Source organism: Poecilia mexicana, unplaced genomic scaffold, assembly GCF_051168715.1.
Source record: "Poecilia mexicana isolate PSO_F unplaced genomic scaffold, ASM5116871v1 scaffold_18, whole genome shotgun sequence".
In the NCBI taxonomy this organism is placed as follows: domain Eukaryota; kingdom Metazoa; phylum Chordata; class Actinopteri; order Cyprinodontiformes; family Poeciliidae; genus Poecilia; species Poecilia mexicana.
This window is the reverse complement of record NW_028263387.1, coordinates 14,920,481-14,940,780: the sequence shown is the minus strand read 5'-3', so window position 1 is coordinate 14,940,780 and position 20,300 is coordinate 14,920,481. Positions and strand designations below refer to the sequence as shown.

The 20,300-nt window shown below is 39.1% G+C and overlaps 1 protein-coding gene across 1 annotated transcript in view; it reads left to right on the top strand.

Annotated features, from left to right (window-relative positions):
* Nucleotides 1-20,300, top strand: part of LOC106930199 (phospholipid-transporting ATPase ABCA1) — a 192,148-nt gene that overhangs the window by 38,147 nt on the left and 133,701 nt on the right. The window contains exons 10-14 of the mRNA XM_088016037.1: nucleotides 4,630-4,769; nucleotides 5,504-5,620; nucleotides 10,428-10,625; nucleotides 15,548-15,753; nucleotides 16,454-16,630. Coding sequence (XP_087872163.1) covers nucleotides 4,630-4,769; nucleotides 5,504-5,620; nucleotides 10,428-10,625; nucleotides 15,548-15,753; nucleotides 16,454-16,630 — 838 coding nt within the window. The remainder of the gene's footprint in view (nucleotides 1-4,629; nucleotides 4,770-5,503; nucleotides 5,621-10,427; nucleotides 10,626-15,547; nucleotides 15,754-16,453; nucleotides 16,631-20,300) is intronic.

Sequence of the window (20,300 nt, the reverse complement as noted above, 5' to 3'; positions counted from 1 at the left end):
TTCTGCGGAATTTTCTAGTAAATATAATTTATTATTCTTCCGTTACCGTTAATGCGGCTCGTACCGCTGCGTGCCCACCCACAAAAGTGGTATCAAAACGTGCGGCTCGATCCCGGCAAGTGAGCTATTATTTTTATTGGGGATCGGAGTTACGACGGCGACGTAAAAAGCGAAAAACGAGCGAAATTTCCAACTGCCGAAACCTTAGAGTGTAACTGAAACCAACTGCCGCTTTTTAGAGTGAGAAAAAGGGTGGAATTTTGACCCCAAAATAATTTTGAAATCGCTCTCATGGGTGCAAAAATTGCTCTATTGGTATGAAAGTCGGTCATGACATTGATACGAATGCCTGCTCCGGTAAAATGTTTTCAAAATTTCCCTAGGGCTTACGGTTTTCGGTCCAGGTGCTTCAGAGCAAAGTTTTGGGACAGGATAACTGACGTTCCTCCCCAGTGTTTTACATATATTTCTGAAAAAGCTCTGAGCTCAGCGCACACCATTTTTCTCTCATCACTGCAATTACTGTGAATGAGCTACAGATATGAATCGCGGTACTAAATGAGACGACAAATAGCCCTCTCATATGCTTCAAACGGTTTTCGAATACGTATCACGGTTCCCGAATGGAAAGGAGTTGTTCGGACAGCTTTTTGGAGTGAAACTGGCTGGCTCAAACAGATAGAATTGTTTCTCCCCCTGTCTGGAGAAACACAGGGGGAGGCTTGGTCACTATAGCAACAGAACACAGACAAAAGCCAGACTGCTCCTTAGGACTACAAAAACGCCATCTTTGTAGTTCTAAACACGATGGAACACTTTACTACAGAGGCCTGAGCAGAAGGTCGGAAGGTCAACATGGTGGAACCCTCAATCATTACAAAGTAGGGCTGAGCTGGCAGTTAAGAAGTACATAATGGTGGAACTCTGACTTATTACAGAAAGAAGGTGAGCAGAATGTTATAACTACAGACAGGGCAGAATGTTCTGGGCTTTATATATAAACTGGTTTAACCCAACCACTGTTAGACATGGGATTAGTGTGGCCATTTAAAATAAAGCTTACTGAAAATTTCAAAATAAAAGCCTGAATATTCCTCTCAGGCCTTTATTATGTTTTTCTCTCAGGTTAGTGCAGAGAGAACTACAGATTTAAATCGTGGTTCCATCGGAGACAAGAAATTGCCCTCTTATATGCTTCAAAAAGTTTTCGGATTGCTCTTATGGATGCTGAACAGTAAGCCGCTTTGATCAGAAAAACTAACTGCTTCAAAGAGTTGCTGCACTCCTCTCATGCTAGTGCAACGCCGTAGGCGTTGCAATAATATTAAGCTTTTTTCGCATTTTTTTTCCTCAGGATAGTGAACTGCCTTGCGCAGCAAGGCAGTTCATTAACATTAGCACAAGATTGTGCACAACATTAGCACAAAATTTAGCATTTTACTGCCCCCACTAGTGCACTGCCTTGCGCAGCAAGGCAGTGCACATCCTAACATCCTACATGAATATTAGTCTTCACGCTAATATTAGCATTTTGGCTTATGCATTAATTTCAACATACTGAATGGTACAGGTGCAGTTTAGTCAACATGTTTCTGACTCACCACAGGTTATTGACTACATTGAAGCTTTCTTTAGCATTAATGCTAATTTTTTGCATCAGAACGCTTGATTAAAAATCGACGGGCACACTTTGGCATGCCCCTTAAAATTTCTGCGGAATTTTCTAGTATATATCTTTATTTTTCTTCCATTACCGTTAATGCGGCTCGTACCGCTGCGAGAAACCCCACAAAAGTGGTATCAAATCGTGCGGCTCGATGCCGAGAAGGGAGCTATTATTTTTATTGGGGATCGGAGTTACGACGGCGACGTAAAAAGCGAAAAACGAGCGAAATTTCCAACTGCCGAAACCTTAGAGTGTAACTGAAACCAACTGCCGCTTTTTAGAGTGAGAAAAAGAGTGGAATTTTGACCCAAAAATAATTTTGAAATCGCTCTCATGGGTGCAAAAATTGCTCTATTGGTATGAAAGTCGGTCATGACATTGATACGAATGCCTGCTCCGGTAAAATGTTTTCAAAATTTCCCTAGGGCTTATGGTTTTCGGTCCAGGTGCTTCAGAGCAAAGTTTTGGGACATGATAACTGACGCTCCTCTCCAGTGTTTTACATACATTTCTGAAAAATCTCTGAGCTCAGCGCACACCATTTTTCTCTCATCACTGCAATTACTGTGAATGAGCTACAGATATGAATCGCGGTACTAAATGAGACGACAAATAGCCCTCTCATATGCTTCAAACGGTTTTTGGATCGGCCTTACGGATCCTGAACGGGAAGCAGTCGTTCGGACTGCTTTTTTCATTAAAACTGACTGGGTGTCTCATAAAGATAGATAAGTCTGACACACACCCACTTTCATCACCATAGCAACAGAATGCAGAGGAAGCCACAGCTGCTGGTTGGACTACAAAGACTCTGTAGTTCTAAATATGGCGGAACACTTTAATACAGAGGGCAGAGCAGAAGGTCAGAACTACAACATGGCGGAACAGAGCAGGGCTGAGCTGGCAGTTAGAACAACTTGCTGTTTTTGGCATTATACAGGTGGATTAACCAAACCACTGTTACACATTGGATTAGTGTGATTATGGAAATTAAGTTTACTGAAAGTTTCAGAATAAAACTCTGCAATGTCCACTCACGACGAATATTAAGCTTTTTTATGTTTTTTTGTCTCAGGATAGTGAACTGCCTTGCGCAGCAAGGCAGTTCATTAACATTAGCATTTCATGGTTGTCTTAAAGATTGAAATCCTTCCCCAGCTTTCTGTCTCACACACACAGCAGTTGGCTGAGGGCCAATCGCTAGAGCAACAGAATCCAGAGAAAGGCTGCTGGTTTGGACTACAAACCAGCAGCCATAACTGCCATAACTGTAGTTCTATCTATGGCCAAGACTCAGTTAAAACAGAGGCCTGAGCAGCATGTCAGAACTACAACATGGCGGAACACTCAATTATTACAGAGGAGGAGTTGGCTGGTATTATAAACTACTTGTGCTTTGAGCATTATATAACTCATTTATCCTGATCACTATTACACATGAAATTAGTGTGGCAATTTCAAATGAAGCTTTATTGAAGCTTATTGAAAATTTTCAAAATATAAGTCTTGACAATTTTTACATCATGTAATTGCTCTTTTTACATACATTTCTGCAAAAAGTTCTGAGCTCAGCGCACACCATTTTTCTCTCATCACTGCAATTACTGTGAATGAGCTACAGATATGAATCGCGGTACTAAATGAGACGACAAATAGCCCTCTCATACGCTTCAAACGATTTTCGAATACGTATCACGGTTCCCGAATGGAAAGGAGTTGTTCGAACAGCTTTTTGGAGTGAAACTGGCTGGCTCAAACAGATAGAATTGTTTCTCCCCCTGTGTGTCTCTCTCCCAGCTGACAAAGAGGCTTGGTCACTATAGCAACAGAACACAGAAAAGCAGAGCTGCTGCTTAGGACTACAAAAACGCCATCTTTGTAGTTCTAAACACGATGGAACACTTTACTTTGGGCATTATATAGTTGGATTAACCCAACCACTGTTACACATTTTATTGCTGTGGTCAATTAAAATGAAGCTTAATGAAAATTTCAAAATAAAAGCCTTGATATTTTTCACATCAGCTTTGGGCTTTATGTGAATGGTTTAAACAAACTACTGTTACACATTGAATTGGTGTGGTGGTTAAAATGAAGCCTACTGGAAGTTTCAAAATAAAAGTCTGCATATTCCTCTCATGCTAGTGCAACGCCGTAGGCGTTGCAATAATATTAAGCTTTTTTCGCATTTTTTTCCTCAGGATAGTGAACTGCCTTGCGCAGCAAGGCAGTTCATTAACATTAGCACAAGTTTAGCATTTTACTGCCCCCACTAGTGCACTGCCTTGCGCAGCAAGGCAGTGCATTAGCATTAGCATTAGCCTTTTCCCTAAAGGTAGCTATTAGCTAATTTTCTTACTTATTAGCGATGTTCAGTATACTGAATGGAGTAAATCAATGACAGAAAACATGCTAGTGATGCCACACATCCTACATGAATATTTGTCTTCACGCTAATATTAGCATTTTGGCTTATGCATTAATTTCAACATACTGAATGGTACAGGTACAGTTTAGTCAACATGTTTCTGACTCACCACAGGTTATTGACTACATTGCAGCTTTCTTTAGCATTAATGCTAATTTTTTGCATCAGAACGCTTGATTAAAAAGCGACGGGCACACTTTGGCATGCCCCTCAAAATTTCTGCGGAATTTTCTAGTTAGTAGTTGTTAATATCAGACTTCTTTTAGCAATAAAGAAGCTTTTTTTTTTGATAGTATTTGTGTTAAAAATTCAAAATCTGTAAAACATTCACGCCGGATGAACATTTTTTTCAGAAGCGTTGCGTATCAAATTAAAAACACACGGTTTATGTTCACAAATTATTTCTGAAAAGACGAGAATTAAACGCTCACAAATGCAAGACAGCTACTACATGTTGAACTCCTGTTTGTCAATGTTCTCTTGGCCTTTGATTTGACTTTCCCAAACTTCTCCGCTCACCTCCTGTCTTCCGCAGATGCCTTTTGTCAGAGTCTTGTCGACACGTTGGAGGGCACACCTGGTCTGCGCTACATTTGGAGCACCTTCAAGCCATTATTGCAAGGGAAGGTCCTCTACACACCTGATACACCTGCTGCTCGCCTCCTGGTGAAGGAAGTAGGTTCAGAACAAAGAGAGAGAGAGAAAAAGCAGGTTATGTTATTGGGTTTTATCCCTCCTGCAGATGCAGGCTGCATTTTATATAGCTGGAAATCAGTTTTATTTGGAGTATATATATTCGAATATATTGTTTGTGCATAATTAATTGTGACTAGAGGATGCTTTCTATTTGTATAAAGCCTGTATGTCACACTTTACAAATGGGGCTGAAGAAAAAAAAAAATCAAATATGTAGACTTGAGGCCTTTTTAATGAATGTTTTATCATTTCATGACATGATTTTTCTCCAAGAGATCAGCAGAATTTCAGGCGAAACAAACTCAATGTGAAGGGTGAATTTTCCACAGCGATTGTATAATGAGGGCGTGCAAAACCTGCCAGCTTCGCAGCCACCGGCCCGGTGCTCTACTCAAGCCGACCCTTTTCACGCCACACACTAAATGCTTACAAGTCGGTGTTATAGAGCAAAAACAAGAATTTACTTTCACCCCCAGGGGCTTTGGGGGTCAGAAGCAGGATAAGAAGTGGTTGTGGAAGGAGGTTTTAGTGGAGTTGTGACGTAATGAGTTCCTCCTGAGAGTGAAATTGTAGAGCACTTTAATGCATGTGTTGGCTTCTTAGTGCCTCCCATTGAGAGGAAGGAAGGATGAGTTGGAGTTTTTTTTTTTTTTTTTTGCTAAACATTGTTTGTTTTTGTTTTTTTTTTTTGTGTATTTTGTTTTTTGTTCCAGGCAAACAGCACTTTCAACTCCCTGGCCATGTTAAAGGAGCTGGCAGATTCTTGGGATGAACTTGGCCCACGTGTCTGGGATTTTCTGCAGAATAGCACTCAAGTCAACACGCTGCGGGTGAGGCCCAACGAAGCAGATCCACACCGAATTACCGCTGTCCTGTTTTGTTTTGTTTTTTCTCATTTCGCTTAGTTTATCTGAAAGGTTTTCTTCGTAATTTCAAGGTAAAAGAGGAAAAAAAAGTGTACTTTTTTGACACGATTAAAAAAAAAAAGTTGTGGTTTTTTGTATTGCCTCTTGTATAGGCACAAGTTGATCAATTATGCATCTATCTATTTATCGTATATACCTACTTGTCGCTGTAGGGTGCCCGTCTCCAGCAGTCATTGCTAGTCCGGCAAAATGCAAAAGAACACAGGACAAACAAGCACGTGCACTCACAAACTAATACTTACCTACAGATAAATTATTATTTTAAAGTAGTTCAGATCTTTGTAACAGTTACGCTGACCTGTAAGTTGTTGCTACTAGATTTTAGAACAATTGCATCGCTAAAAAATGAATAAGTACTATAACTAACTATAAATCTGTAGTTTTTTTTATATACTCCAAATCACAAGATGCCTTCTTTTAAAAGACGAGAGGCTTTAAAAGCCTGATTCTTCCTGGGGCCAGGAAGCACAGAGCCTGACAGCTGACTGAATAACGCAGCTGTGTAGAACGAGAGGAACTACTACAAGGTTCATTAGGCCGGATGAAACTAAGCACCGTTTCTGGCATCTCATTAAAAAGGAGCTGCATGAAGTAAACTTTTAGATGTTTTACAAGTGTCTTAGTCTGTTGTAAACCTTAAAGCTGAACATCTATCCATACCAAATTGCAGTCTGTGGATGCCTGAAGGAAACGGTTTTAAATGACCAATTTACACTTTGCAAAAAACCCTGTCTACTTTTGTCTGCAATGGGTTTGTCTTGGCATTTAGTCCCGAGTCAAATGACAGAGGAAAGTTACCTAGCAGTTGCTTGCTTCAGCAGAGATGTTAAAAAAAAAAAAAAAGGATGCACATATGAGGGCACTTTCTTTAGTTTTCGCCGAGTCTCGTGTGCTTGGAAGTGCAGGCCTGTTTTTGTTTTTTTTCTCTCGCCACACAGTCCAGAGTCTCACACGAGGCCGAGTCTCACACTAACAACAACAACAACAACCCAGGGATCAAAAGATGAGCAGGATCAATTTTAGCAGCCTGCACTGCATTGTCTACAGCTCTCTCTCTCCTGTAGGCCCTACTCCTGCAGTTCAGTCAAAAATAATGAACAAATTGTCTCTGAAAATTGTTCTTATCAGCAATTGGGTTCCACTCCAGCCCACGGGATGAAATTCTTTTGTTCTTAAGAAGTGTAAAGGTTGTTCTTTTTAAGAGAAAATAGGAATTACTTAACGTACATCGCCGGTCAGATGATTACATGAACTCAGCGTTGGCATAAATTTGGTAATTAAGCATTTTACTGATCCATTTAAGTCATTGTTTTTGCGGAAAAAAACAAACACACACACACAAGAATAGGGTGCACAAGTTTGAATTAATTGTAGATTGTAGCTACTATACATGTTCAAATTCTGTATTTTTTTTTTCTGTTTTATTAAAGTATCAATGGAAAAACCACTACAATTATGCAGTTGTTACAAGGATTGGCATATTTTTCTGTGGAAAAATAAAAAAAAACTAAAATAAGAGGTAGGTGAATGAAGCTGCAGGTGAACATATACATGCTGTGTGCATCAATTTGCAGCACCTTCTGTTGGGTACGGAAACCGAGGGAGAAAAGTAATTATGGATAAGTGCAGGATAATTCTCATCCTGGCGGAGGGGATTATCCAGCAGAAATAAAGGTTGCAGACTCTTCGCCACCACTTCTCTTTCCTCCTCCTCTCTTGCTCTTTGTTTGCCTCTCGCTGTATTTCCTTGACACTGACATTGCTCCGGTGTCACTCCAAATGAGCTTATAGGCAGCTGGAGGGAAGCAGACATCGGGAGCTCCATATAGCAAGGGTATTCATTACCCTAGCCCTAACCTTTACACAAATGGACCTGCAATCCTCCTTTGTCTTCATTTTCTCCCAGCCCGGCTTTATGCCCACCGCTCACTATGAAACTTGTGGCTTTCAAAGGTTCGTCATCTCTAGAGGTCCCTCAAGGTTACAGGCTGCTGTTTTACTCCAGTATCTTCAACCATTGCGTCTAGAATTAGGGATGAAATATGTCACGTCTCATCAGAAATGATAAAATAAGCATCGCGAGACATATATTTGAATCACGGTAATGTATTTGAAGCATGCTACTCAAAGGTAGACAATGGTGCCATATAACGGCCAGGACCAGTGTCTGCAAACATTCACTCCGGTGCGTCCTTCTGGAGACCTTTTGACCTTCTTGGAAAATTGTACACCCACCATGCGGATCAAAGGTTTCCGTTTCTTTTAGGAAGAAAAGCAAGCACATATGACTTTGTCACCGGAAGGCAGTCTCATGACAAATAAGTTCATTTAACACTTGACCCGGGAGGTTAAACTGTGCATCTGCAACAATTTTGGTTCAGATGCCACAGAACATTAAGCGGTGGACGACCCATTCAGACACAAACTTCAGCTGAACAGACGCTTTAACGGCTACGCTCCGTTTGACCGGCTGATGCTCCTACATGACATAAACCGGTGAGGTAAAGAAAGTAAAGGTGCAAACTCTTTTGATGCTAGAAGCTATGGATCACTACAAATTAAAGTGATATTATGTAACCAGATTAAACTGTAACATAAAGTGGGGGAAAAGGCACAGATTTCACACAAACAATACTTATTTAGCAAAGATGAAGAAAAAAATGGAGTACAGTCCATGACTCGAAGGGCTGAGACCCACGTTAGCAACAATAAGTCGTCGTGCTTTCTTCGACCATCTGTCTTAAACGTCATGCTTCTTGGAATTATGAAATTCTTTCATTCTTTCTTTGAATTGCTTCAGTTGCGTTTTGTGAACATTCGTTTCGTCACAGTACCTTTCAGGTCCTATCAGTTTTATTCATGTGGAGGTCAAATCATTACCCATCTACCACTGTGCTTCACCGCTGGTTTAAGTGCTGCGGTACATCAGGTTTTTATTTTGCACTGCAAAAGTCTACTTTGGTATCACTTGTAAAGAGAACTTTGGTCCAGAAGAGCAACGTTTATTCAGATGTGGCTGTTTTTTTGTTTGTTTTTTTTTTAGAAGTAAGGCCTCCACTTGGTATTCCTCAAGCTAGAATTGTTTTGTCGTTAACTGCCTGGACATGCAATTTAATATTTAACGTTCCGAATGTGGCTTGTAGAGTCTGAAAAGGATAGTTTTCTCTAAACATTTCATGTATTTACCATTTAGGCGAATTCACTGCAACATCAATTCCTGGGAAGTTAGGCAGATGCCATTATCTTATGGATCATTTGTCTCACTATGTCTTGATAAATTTGGAAATTCTTTTTGTTTGCTTTACTTATTAAATAATTACAGTATTCAATCTGCTATGCGCTCTTACATTTGAGATTAGATTTTTAATCATTTAAGAACTTGGTAAAAATAATACAATTTTATTACATCCTAATGCATTAAATCCTAAACTTGGATGGTCAGACCGTGACGACAAACAATTTTAATCATAATTCCACATCTGTAAAGATGACCATTTATTTGGATATTGCATGTTTTTAATGTATCAACCACACACACACACACACACACACACACACACACACACACACAAAAAAAGCTAAGATATATTTCCATTTTATTCCTAAAGGTTACACAGCAGAAACATTACTTTAATGTGACACGCTGTTCTTAGGTTTGGCATAATGTCATGAGAAGTGTTGGTGCTGAAATGCCACCGAGCACACTTGGCAGAAGATGCTTGAATGTCACGTCAGGATTTAGCGCAACAGATGACCGTTGCTCGGTTGACGTTCAGCTCAGTTTCTGCACCAGAACCTCGTGCCTATTGGCTTTGAAACATAATAGTTAGCTGTAATGGATTTCCAAACTACAGCAAAATACAATGACTTGTAATTAATCGGGCGGTCAGTTTCTTTCAGGTTCTCCAGCAGAGGCCTAATTTTAATGGTTCTAATGATTGTCCGGCAGCAATATAGTCCCTTCGTTTTATATGAGAGCTGTGTAACACTTGGGGAGGAGGAGGGAAATGGTTATGGCTACTAAGTGAAGGGCATCACTTTTAAACTAAAAAGGTGGGAGTAGAACGAATGCATTATTAAAAAACTTTTGTATGAGGGACATTTAAATATCTATATCACTGCTCTGCACTTGTTCCCACTCTGAGCCGCATATCAGCTTTGCTAATTTGTTGCATCACTGAAGCAGCTCCATCCTTTTATGTCAGGTTTAGAAGGAACGATGCACATGTTTTCCCCTTATCCGTGAATGACATAATTGTTTATGGGTTCTCGATACGCACCAAGATTTGATTAGGATTTATTTTTACTATTGAGAAAGTGTTATATTTTTCTGCTTTTTTTCATACGCAGTTGATCGTTGTCCAGATCTGTCAACACACAAACGTGTACAAGTCAATAAATTCATCATCATTTTAGTGAAAATGATGAAAGACAACTTTTCAAGCTCAAAATTCTGACAAGATTCCAAAAAAAAAAATCTTGTGAGAATTTTGAGCTTCAAAAGTTGCCTTTTGAATCCACTAAAAAGTTAAATCCAGCCCTACTTAAATCTGACGTGCCTTTATTTACCCTTCATTAGAATATACCCCCACAGTACTGGACCCTGTTAGTCCCCCATTAATATTCATTTTTCTTCTCACTGCCATCTTTGTGCCTATAACAACTGACAGCTGTAGCCTAATCACATACATCTTCTTGGTGTCAAAATCAGGCTCTGCTGGCAGATCCCATATTCGCAGCTGCCCTCAACCAGCGGCTCAGCGGGACAGGATGGACGGCCGGGCTGCTGGAGAACTTCCTGTACAATGGCGCTCCAGAAGACCGTCCGCCCGGCACGCTGCCCTACGACTGGCGGGATGTTTACAACTCCACCACTGAAATCCTGAAGCTCCTCTCCAATTTCCTGAACGTACGTAATATAGCTATGTTTGTTGTCTTTTTTTCATTTTGTGCAAAGCACCGTACATTTTAGAGATTTCTCTGCCTTTTAGGTTTCGAAACTCAATTCAGTCAGGAAAGCTCCGGCCTGTTTGGGCTCGGACACAGTGACTCAGTGGGAGTCCTGTGCTGTTTGGCGTCTGGACGTCGGTGGCTGAGTTTGCAGGATTGAGCCTGTTCTCGTCAGCCTTGTGCGTAATTCTGTGCAGGCTTGATCGGATTGGGATCTGGAGAGTTTTAGTTCGGATCAGTGCCTGTGGGTTCATTAGTGTTTTAAACCCTTTCCTGAGCAGTCTTTTGTGATATGCTGGGAGACGATACTGCCATTGCCACTGTTCTTTTTGCCACAGAGGGGTCGTAATTACAAGACGCAAGAGATTTAGGGTTTTTTCAAGGCATCCTCATGAACAGTAAAAACCCAGATTAAGATCACAATATGAGGTTAATGCTGGTGTATTAGTCAATTTAGATAGTTACTTTTGATAGCTGGTTGAAATTGTAGCGATCTAACCTAACATAATTTACTAGATCATGCAACTAAAGTAGAAGCGCACTGCTAAATAGCATACAACATTTTTCATTCCTGTTTGTCCACATGCCACAGAAACGCAAGACAGGTGCACAATAGTTCAACAGCAGCAATAAATGTGATTTTGTAGCCTGCATTGCAGGCACCAATAGACAAAGTTTTAAAAAATAAATAGGCATGGAGCCGGTAAGCACACTGCAGTCGTCTTTGTTTGTTTTTGAAGCATTATGAAGAAGTGGTTGCTAAATAATTAAAAATAAGTCCTTAAGGGGCCCGGATGTCGAAACCCAGTAAAACGGTGGCCACAGTAATAGTTTTCAGATATCCCTCGGATCACCAGACAAAATCAAATGTTTTAATTAACGACACGTTTGAAGACACTTTTAATCACAATGTTGCTGCTTACCGACAGCTTCAAGCAGTAACGTGGCACTTCTTAACCCTCCGTAAAGTCAAAAAAAACTTTGTACTAAGATTATTCGAGGCTGCAGCATCAGCTTCCTTATCGGCATCATTTCTCTTTTGCTCTGTCTTGAGAGAAGACAGAGTCTTTTGGATCAGTCATGTGTCTCTAAAATAATTGTCGGTTTACTTTAATTTATCTCTGAATCTTTTTGTTCGCAACTGTCTCATCCGTCATCTGCCAGAACATCAGGGGTGCCACAGTTTGTTAGCCGGGCGCGTTAAATCTAACACGTCCTTGTTTAGCACAGCACTTTATTGTTTTCCAGCTCTTTTGTTGCAGGGTCTATTCACTGCTATTGTTCGCACCGAAATCAAGGCTGCAGCTTCTTGAAATATCCCTCCATCTCTCTGCTTTTGTCTTTTTTTTTTCTTTTTGTGGAGAACAACCTGAAGAGGATTAGTGCATTTGCTCATTAAACTCTAATACCTCTGACTTAACAAACTGTCAAGATCTGTCGCCGTAGCACATCTATGATAATCATATAATGAAAGCACTGTCACAGACTAGACTGAAGTAAATGTGAAAGGCCATTAAACAGGCCGCTGTGTGTAAAAATACACACATAATACGGTTGACAGTGATATATTGACAGTCTATAGCAGTAGATTTTTTTCTCTCTCTTTTTTTCTGTGCAGCCAATATATAAACCCACTCATAATAATTCACCAGCAGGTAACATGGTAGCGCAAGTCCCCTGTGGTATACCGTACATAATATCGCAACCCGTTTTCTTAGTCGAGTTTGTTTTCAGTCCAAACACATAACAGAGCTATTCTAGCATATTTTCTCAGCTTTGTTCACTCCAGTGGATACATGCATATTTATTGGAATTACAATTTTTTTTATAAGCAGGGGAATAAGTTGACATAAAATTATCCTTCATAATACACCATATTTAGTCAAAGTACAAAAAAAAACATTATGTAAAGTCATTTTGTTTAATGGTTCTTTAGAGCAAAGTGGAATGCTAAAATAATAGGCAATGCTTAAAGTGCAGGTACAAGAGAAGATTAAAGCACTTTGCCGACATCTAACATAAGTAACACATTCTTGTGAAATTGCAACTAAAGATTCAAACCCCAGCATAACCCTGCTTTAAACTTCTATAAAGGTTTATCTGTAACCCATCTGTTGTGTTTCTTGGTCTTAATGATGCTACAAGGCCTTCGCAGAACAGCTAAGCTTATTAAATTAAATTCGAGTTGACTATTTATTATGTGACTTCTGAAGGCACTAACGCCTAATTTCATTTTTGGGGTATCAAAGTAAAAGAGGCTGAATGTAATGCATAGCCGCACACTTTTCAGAATTCTCGACGAAGACCGCCGCTATACTAGTTCACAATTTGCTACAAATGTAATTTTACTGTTTAAAATTTATATTTGTTGACAGATTTTTAACTAAAGCATGGCCACATTTTGGCAGGAGGTGGTGATGATATCAACAATATTAAAAAAAATTATAATGGAAGAATTGAAGAACATCCTGAGCGTTGCTGAAGAGTTGCCCTCATAAGCCGGTGGTTATGTTTTTATCTTGTGTCTCAAATGCCCACTCCTCTCACCTTCATTTTCAGTAGCATGAACATTTTTTGCATGTTAGCGTAGGGCTATAGTCATGTACTTACTTTATTTAAATGGCTTGTTTAAACAATGCAAACAGCAGAAATGTAAGTACCATATTGCTGCACACCATCCCGCAGGATAACTACAAAAAGATCCTTCAAAATAAAAGACTTAGACGATCTTAAACGCATACAGAATAGTCCCTAAATTCATGCATAATTGCACATTTAAAGGCAGTGAATGAAATTACTTCACCCGTCCTCCTATTTTGTTAAAACCATATTGAGCTTTTGCTGGAGCAGATAAAATAATAATTGCCACTGCATCATTTGCATCCCAGGGAATAAACTCAATTAGTTGCTACTAATAACCCTGGTCTGATGCGCACAGAGATTAATACACTGCTTCAAATGAATGCTTTTTTTTAATAGAATAATATTCAGTGTAAGCCATTGTATGAGCTGCTGGAGTTTTTTTTTTTCCACACCCCACCTCCCACGAGTATACAAGTTTAAAGGATAAACAGCAGATGTGATGGTTCACACTTGCACAGCCTCTTGACTAGAACATTGGCTGTAACTCATCCGGTGTTTGTGTATCCCAAGGAGCTCAGCTCATCATTTAAATTAGCAGCCATGTTGCAGCTATGTCTAAACAACTGCGTGTGTGTGGTTTCGAAGAGAAAAGCAGAGCTCTCAGCACGGTCTGGTCTTTGTTTTTTTTGTTGTAGCAAGCTGGAGTCAGCTTGATGACATAATTTTGCTGAAATTTGGCTGCCAGCCTGGTGGTCATTGAAAAACAGCAAGCTAAATAAAATTCATAAACATCGAGTTTGTGCCCTCTAGGAGCGTCTTGGCTGTTTGGACTGAGGTTAACAAAGATGACAAAAGAACAGAGTAAACAGACTGGAGAGGCTCTGAGGGACTTGTAAATGCAATAGATGTAAATTTTCAGGCGTGTAGGAATATTTCTCTCTTAGGGGGTGAATAGGGTCAGTTTCATAAAAAAAAAAAATTTTACACACTGAATGCTGCTATAAAACACCTTCTGTGGTGTGTGTCTGGTATTGAGCATCATTGTGTAACTTGTTGTTCAAAGATGAACGGTGACAATAATCCCTCCGAAGGAAATGTTTAATCACATAAACATAAAACATAGGATATGCCTTTAGCCTTAGCAATATCAAAATGTGGATAATTGATGTCTACTCCAGTTTAAATATTATTATAGCTGATCCAGTGCCTTAAACAAGGCTGTCTTTTTGTGCTTAATGGAGATTGAATTAGTCCCAGATTTTTGGGCTAAAAAAGTCACATTTTTATGTTTTCATGGTTAAAGTCAGACGAAAAATGGCCAAAGTAAAATGTCCACGGATATTTTTCTTTTAGTGGTGTATAAATCACAGTTGGAGGTAATACCATATTGACTTTTAATCCCTGTCACTTTTAATGTAAGTTTTACAATAATGCATTCAAGTACAAACTGGCAACTTTTGAGTATACTCACTGGAAGAGGGACAGTGCTGGGAAACAAAAAAAAAAAAACATCTGTAAGATACCATAACGGACTTCCTCTGAGATTCCTCTTTCAGCAGCATTTTAGCCAAATAAAACATCCACTTATCATGTCAAGGCTTAGATAAATGCATTTTGATGTGTTAGAATGGCCCAGTCAAAGTCCAGATGTTCTGCAGCACGCAGGAACTGGTACCAGAATTATTCAGCGCATTGTCTTCCCTACATTTTTCCTCAGCCATTATCCAAACTTTTGGCCCATCCAACTCTTCAGTGCCCTGTTATCCTCTCTATTATGTACAGAACAAATGGAGTAGCTGTAATATTTTCTGCCATAGCTTGATATAGAATGCAGGCTGCTGGGGGGGGAAGAAATGATAAAACTATTGCAGCACCGAGATGCGTGGACATCTGTCAGGTGTGGCTGCCTCCCAGGATGGCTAGCTCATTATCGTCTCGTGAAACGAGGGGACAAGACTGCAGAACAGGGGAGTGTTACCAAGCCTGTATCTCATTTGCCCGTCTCTACTGAAGCCCAAAACATGTTCCCACCCCCCTGGCAGCTCCGGATAATTTGAACTACACTCTGTGTGGTTTAGTCAATAGCTGTGTGAATAGCTTTTTTTTTTTTTTTTTTCCCCTCCTAAAAATCCATCTGCTGCTCTTCTAATGAGGTTATTCCTGCCTCAGTTTTATTCCCTCGTGTGAAATCCAGAAGTTTGAATAAAAAGACAACCGTTCTCTGAAAAAAAACACAGGGGTTATAGTAAAGTAAGAATCTTTCTTTTTCCTTTTGGTTTTCTCTGATTTTGTTGACAGTGTCTTGATCTGAATAAGTTTGAAGCAGCCGCGACAGAAACCCATCTGGTGAACAAAGCCTTGGAGCATCTGACAAATGGCACATTCTGGGCCGGAGTTGTCTTTACGAACCTCGATCCAGACTCAAGTCACATCCCTCCTTATGTGAAGTACAAAATCCGGATGGACATTGATGAGGTGGAGCGCACCAACAGGTTGAAAACAAGGTATGGGCTTCTCTTATGACCTCTTTCTTTATCTGCTATATAAATAAGAATAAAGAAAGATGCAATGCATAAAGAAATTACACAACAATAACAGAGAAATGGCAGAATATATAGCAAGACCTTCAGAACATAAAAAAAGATCATCAGAAAAGATCACCCCCCCCCCCGCCCCCCTACAAAAAGCCCCAAACCCAAACACCCAAAGAACATGGCATTAAAATGCCGCTTGTGGTTTTGGGAAGAAGTTACATCTCAACTTCCTCATGTTTTTATGTTTATTTCTTCTGGCCCACAAAACATTAAAACAGATTTTTTTTTTTAATTTTGACTGCATTTTAAGTGAAATTGATAGGGAGGGGGGGAATTAAATTCTTCTTATAAATACGGAAACCTTGTGTCACTTACCTTTTGTTAATCAGAGAACTGACGGCAGCCAGTTCTGTCTAGTATAGCTCCAAGTATATATGCAACGGTAAACTTTTTCTTTAATAAATAAGATCAAGATTTAATCCAGAGGAGGAAGATTTATGTTCCATGACACCAATTATTATTATTTTTTTTCTTTTCTTTTCAGAATAAGCTGTTTATTTTATTTCATTAATGACTTTCAAAATAGTCGGGATAGATGCCTTGCTGCTCAGTTTGTGGTTTACTTGCCCTTTCAAGCAACATATCATTGTCTGACTTTCTTTTTAATAAGGTCATGGTCTCCTGGAGCCAGGGACAGCTCCTTTAACGACCTGCGCTACATCTGGGGAGGCTTTGCCTACCTGCAGGACATGATTGACCACGCTGTTGTACGCCTGCAAACGTCAAAGTCTCAGCCGCTCGGTGTTTTCGTCCAGCAGATCCCGTACCCTTGCTTTGTCGATGATGCGTGAGTGCAAATGCTTTACTCTGTTGCCATAAGCGTGCGATTGGAGATAGAGGAAGGAGGTTTTCGAGGGATGTCGCTTTACCCACTTGAGGTGCTTCTCGATGTTCCACATGGTTAAATGATGGTCCTATTAGTTACCTACGTACTTTTAGATTTCCCTGCAGAAAAAAATGTTTCAGTTTACCTATCATGCCTTTTTTTTTTTTATAATATGTTTGCTGTTATGCTTGTGTCCTATAGCATATATCTAAAGAAGGGAGGGAATTTAGATATAAAGTATGTTGAGAGTCAGCAAGGGAGGTGGAATCCAAGAAGACAGCGAAACAGCCCCAGTAAGTTAAAAGCATTGATTTTAGCCAAACCACGGGAAGTTTCCTTATAATTAGGTTGTGTTTAATTATTTAAGACACAAGTCAGAGTTTCAATTCTTTCCTGTATCTCGTTTTCTCCCAAGTGCGCCGTCTTCAATTTCTTTATATGAAAATAACACATTTCTGCTTCTTTCAAATAAAGTGCAATACCTGACAGAGATAATCTGAGTATGTCAAACACGATGAAACCGTGAACTCGGCTCTCCACCAGAAAATAGCGAAGAAGAATTTCTGACCATCAGCTCACGACCTTATTCAAAATGCATACAGCTTTGGAAATTGGAATATGCCACAATTACTTCACAGTTTGATGGCAGTTGTCGAAGTCAGTGCTGGCTCAACTAGTTGTGCTTGGTTTGAATAGCTTATTTTCTCTTACTAACTGAAATCATGATTTGAGAAATGTTAAAATTGGACAATTTTGAATTTGCCAAGGCTATCTTTGGCTGGTAAAATTAGTTTGATCTGAAACATTTAACTGTGACAACAAAAAACACAACAAAACTAAAAAGGAACAAATACTTTCTCAGAGGACTACAGGTTTAAGAAAAGAATGTAAAGGTTAAACCCTAGTAGAGTTGAGTAATTTTTCTTTTAATATTTTGTATGTGTCGAGTCATTTTACTTTAGTATCTTTATTCACTCTAGTAATACATGTCCTCCTGTTTCTCTAAGGTATAAATATGACACAGTGGTCAACTTCATACAGCTTTTAATGCTACATGTGTACAGTGGCGTTTGAAAACACAACAAATAATTGCACAAAAAGGCGTCTTACACCTTTCCAGAGATCAGCTCTTTGCCTGTCCAGAGATTTGGGACATTTCTTTAAATTATTAACGTTCAAAAATACTCTCTTACTTCTAAATTATTCAGAATGACAGCACAGAAAGGAGGAACCATTAAAACACATAAAGTCATGTTTGTGGACAAAAAAAACAGTTTTTCAGCCTCAATTATTTAACCAGGGAATATGATAGACGAGGTATGTTGACGTTTTTGATGTTTTAGTCAATTTCTTGTTTTTGTTCTCAGAAAAACCAAATACCTCCTTTTACTTTAGCGATTTAAAAAGACAGTAAATGATACCATCTGGATGGAATGATACGATCTTGCTTGCTTAAAAGGGAAAGTGAACATCATGTAAATTTACTAGATTGGGATGCACAGTCTAATTTTCATTTGAAATACTAAAATGCACAATTATTAAAATTACACAATCACAAAGGGGGAATTAAATACATTAGAAAATAAAAACAACGCTGATATTCAACAGCCTTATATGCATCAAATAATCAAAACTGATGCTTATTCTACAATCTGATGCTTGTTTTTTTTAAAGTAGATATACAGCAACATCCTAGAATAAAGTAGGTCAACAATTATACTAAAAACTAGAGTACCCAATATAGAACCCTGAGGTACACTAGATTTAATAAATAGACTTTTAATTTTAATTACTATATGATTTTTTTCCCCCTGTTATTCTAACGTGACTTATTATGTTAACAGAAAATTATATTACCAGAAAATTAACTATTAGGTTTGTCATATGTAATTTATGCGTACTGAATTGTTTTGACAGTGGCCTGAAGCAATCGCATTGTTGGCTTCTCTGAGACCTTATCGCGCTCTTTTTTTTTTTTAACTTTGTTTTTTTTTTTCCTTCAAAACTTGCATAAACAACATTTCCAGCATCCAAATATTCTCTACTGAACCCTAAAGCTCATGCTCGTGCCTGCTTTAGCAATATTTTTTTCTTTTCTCCATCCTCAGTTCCACCCTTTGCATTTTTGGCGGCGAAACACCTGAAGAACCAGAGCAATCTGGGCACCTTCAACAACAGCTGACCCTGTTGGCATTTTCAACATGAGATAACCAAACTGGTTTAGCTCCCAGTACCGCCTCATACACACTGAGCGCAGGCCTGCAGCGGCAGCGTGGGATGCAGCCAGACCCCTGCAGGGCCCTGATATCACATAAATGTTCTTTTATCAGCAGCCTTTGCTCTGTTGCACGTTCCTAAATCAAAGGCATGTCTTGTTTGGATCCTGAGGTGCTGCTCCACACCAGCAGGTCTCGCATTCACATAGGATTGATATGAAGCAGAAAACAAGCAGAGATGATCTATGTGAATGTTTTTACCTGTTTACAAGAAGGAATTCAACTGAGACATTCAGTTTTGTATGCATAGACCATTACCTCAGATCAGTAGCATGCTGGACTAATCGATGCTGGCGGACTGGAAAATTCTACAAGAAAATTGTGGAAAAATATGTCTTTTAACACAAAACAAACAAACAAAAAAACAACAACAAACAAACAAAAAAATATATATATATATATATATAAAAGTGAACTGCCAGTATCACTCCTACTATTAGAAGATTTGTTTCTTCCTGTCTAAATTCACTGAACATATTGGGACATATTTTAACATATTGTACTAAAACTAATTCATCTTCAGAGTTACAGATCCAAGCAGCCTTTGCCACCGAACTAATTCTCAGAGTGCAGAACTATGGCACGTCAGCGCAGTCTGAATCAACGACAAGAGCTCGTTAAAGCTTGTTGTTTATGTTCCTGTGGGACATTTTTGCGATCTCATAGCATTCACACCGAGCGACGCAATGATACGTTTTTACAGTAAAAGTGGTGGGTTTGTAAGGAATGCGATGCAAAGGTTAATTGCTCGGAATCTGTTAGTTTGATGGCTTCATGAGCAGGATAAAGAAACTCAACTCAAGTAAAGCTAGTCAATCTGGACAGTTGACAGTGATAATGATCACAGTGTATTACTTCTCAAATTTACAAGATACAAAAGGAAATGCATTTTGTCCGGGTTGCAATAACCACATGCAGTACAACTAAAGCATTTGAAGTAACTGGAATTTCTAAAAGCCAAGGCTGGACAAAGGTACTAAGTAATTAATTTCTTTCTATCTTTCACATTGGAAACAAGATGTAAAAACAATCTATAACAACAACCACCTATTTTGTAGATCTTTACATATCTACATTGGATGTTAACTAAGCCCTGGCATTATGTTTTATGTCGACATCAGTGTTTGTGTTGAAGTTCAAAATAGCTGAAAGTTATTTGCCATCCCAACTTTTTTTGAGGGATGATCATATTAATACTGATTTAGGTTATACTTTAACATGTTCTATTCCAGTTCCATCAGCTCGCCCAAGCAGACGTAGCTCTGCTGTTTGGTCAGACTGAGTGACTTGTGAGTCAAGTGCTCAGAGGTCACTCTGATAGAGCTTTAGATGTCTTTCTCTGGGCTTCAAAACTA